Source organism: Nematocida major, assembly GCF_021653875.1.
Source record: "Nematocida major strain JUm2507 chromosome Unknown 2278, whole genome shotgun sequence".
NCBI lineage: Eukaryota > Fungi > Microsporidia > Nematocida > Nematocida major.
The window spans coordinates 1-936 of NW_025952869.1; the positions used below are offsets into that span (position 1 = coordinate 1).

Here is a 936-nt window from a genome sequence, read left to right on the forward strand (position 1 = left end):
CATTTGCCTAGTACGATGCTTATGCAGGCCTTACACTCTATGCTGGGTTACTACATGTTTATGCTTTATTCATTTTGTGGGAGGTCCTGACTTCTCTCCTGGGACTCCTCGTTTGGGTCCTTCTCCAGGGCAAGAACAACCTCCTCCCGCTCTCTCTCGAGCTGCTGTATGCTCTCGTAGAACCTCTTCTTGAGGATGGGATTTACGATTCTGGCAAGCTGCTCCTTCTTCTCCTCGATCTTCCCTGTGAGCTCTCGGATAAGGCGCTCTCTCTCGCGCTGCTCCTCCAAGAGAGTCTCCGGGTACTCAGCACTTGTCTGGACAGCCCTGTCTTCGAGCAGATTAAGCTCAATCTCCGCTGCAAGCGAGGAAATGTCTTCCTCCGTCTCGCTCCCGCCTTTGCTCACGAGTTGCAGGTCGACTTTAACGGCTTCCTTATCCCTCTGCATCAGGCCATTTACCTCCCTTTCGATCTCCTCAATAATTGGGACTTTCGTGAGCCTCTTCCTAAACCGCCGCCTCTTCACGTACCGCATCGGGGGAGTTATTCCTGAGAGAGGCCCTTCTTCTGAGGCCTTTTCTGCTCTGGCTTTATCCTCCGAGAATATCAGAATTTTTGAAATATCTGCAGTTTTTATGAACTGCCTGTTATCAAGGGTCTTATGAGACTCAATTATGCAGGGAAGATCTGCAATAATCCCAGGATACGCTTTATTTTCGTACGTGAGAGTGCCCTCTCTGGGCCCTGTCATTCGAATGGATATTTTATGGAGGGCGCCTTTCTTTATGTCTGCATGCACTTTCTCGCATATGCTTTCCGGGGGGCGTATTATGAACTGGTCCTCCATGGGGTGAAACGAAAAAACAAAAAAGAATTTTCAGAAGAGAAAATCATAGGAGAGTATAGGAGAAAGCAGATGCAGTAGGGAAGTTATC

General features: G+C 48.6%; 1 protein-coding gene across 1 annotated transcript; it reads right to left on the reverse strand.

The window, feature by feature from the left end:
* Nucleotides 1–65: 65 nt before the first annotated feature.
* NEMAJ01_2400 (transcription initiation factor TFIID subunit 7) lies at nt 66–848 on the reverse strand (the record flags this gene model as incomplete). Its single annotated transcript, XM_047916236.1, has 1 exon — nt 66–848. The coding sequence occupies one exon, from the start codon at nt 846–848 to the stop codon at nt 66–68; it is 783 nt and encodes a 260-aa protein (XP_047772193.1).
* Nucleotides 849–936: the final 88 nt, after the last annotated feature.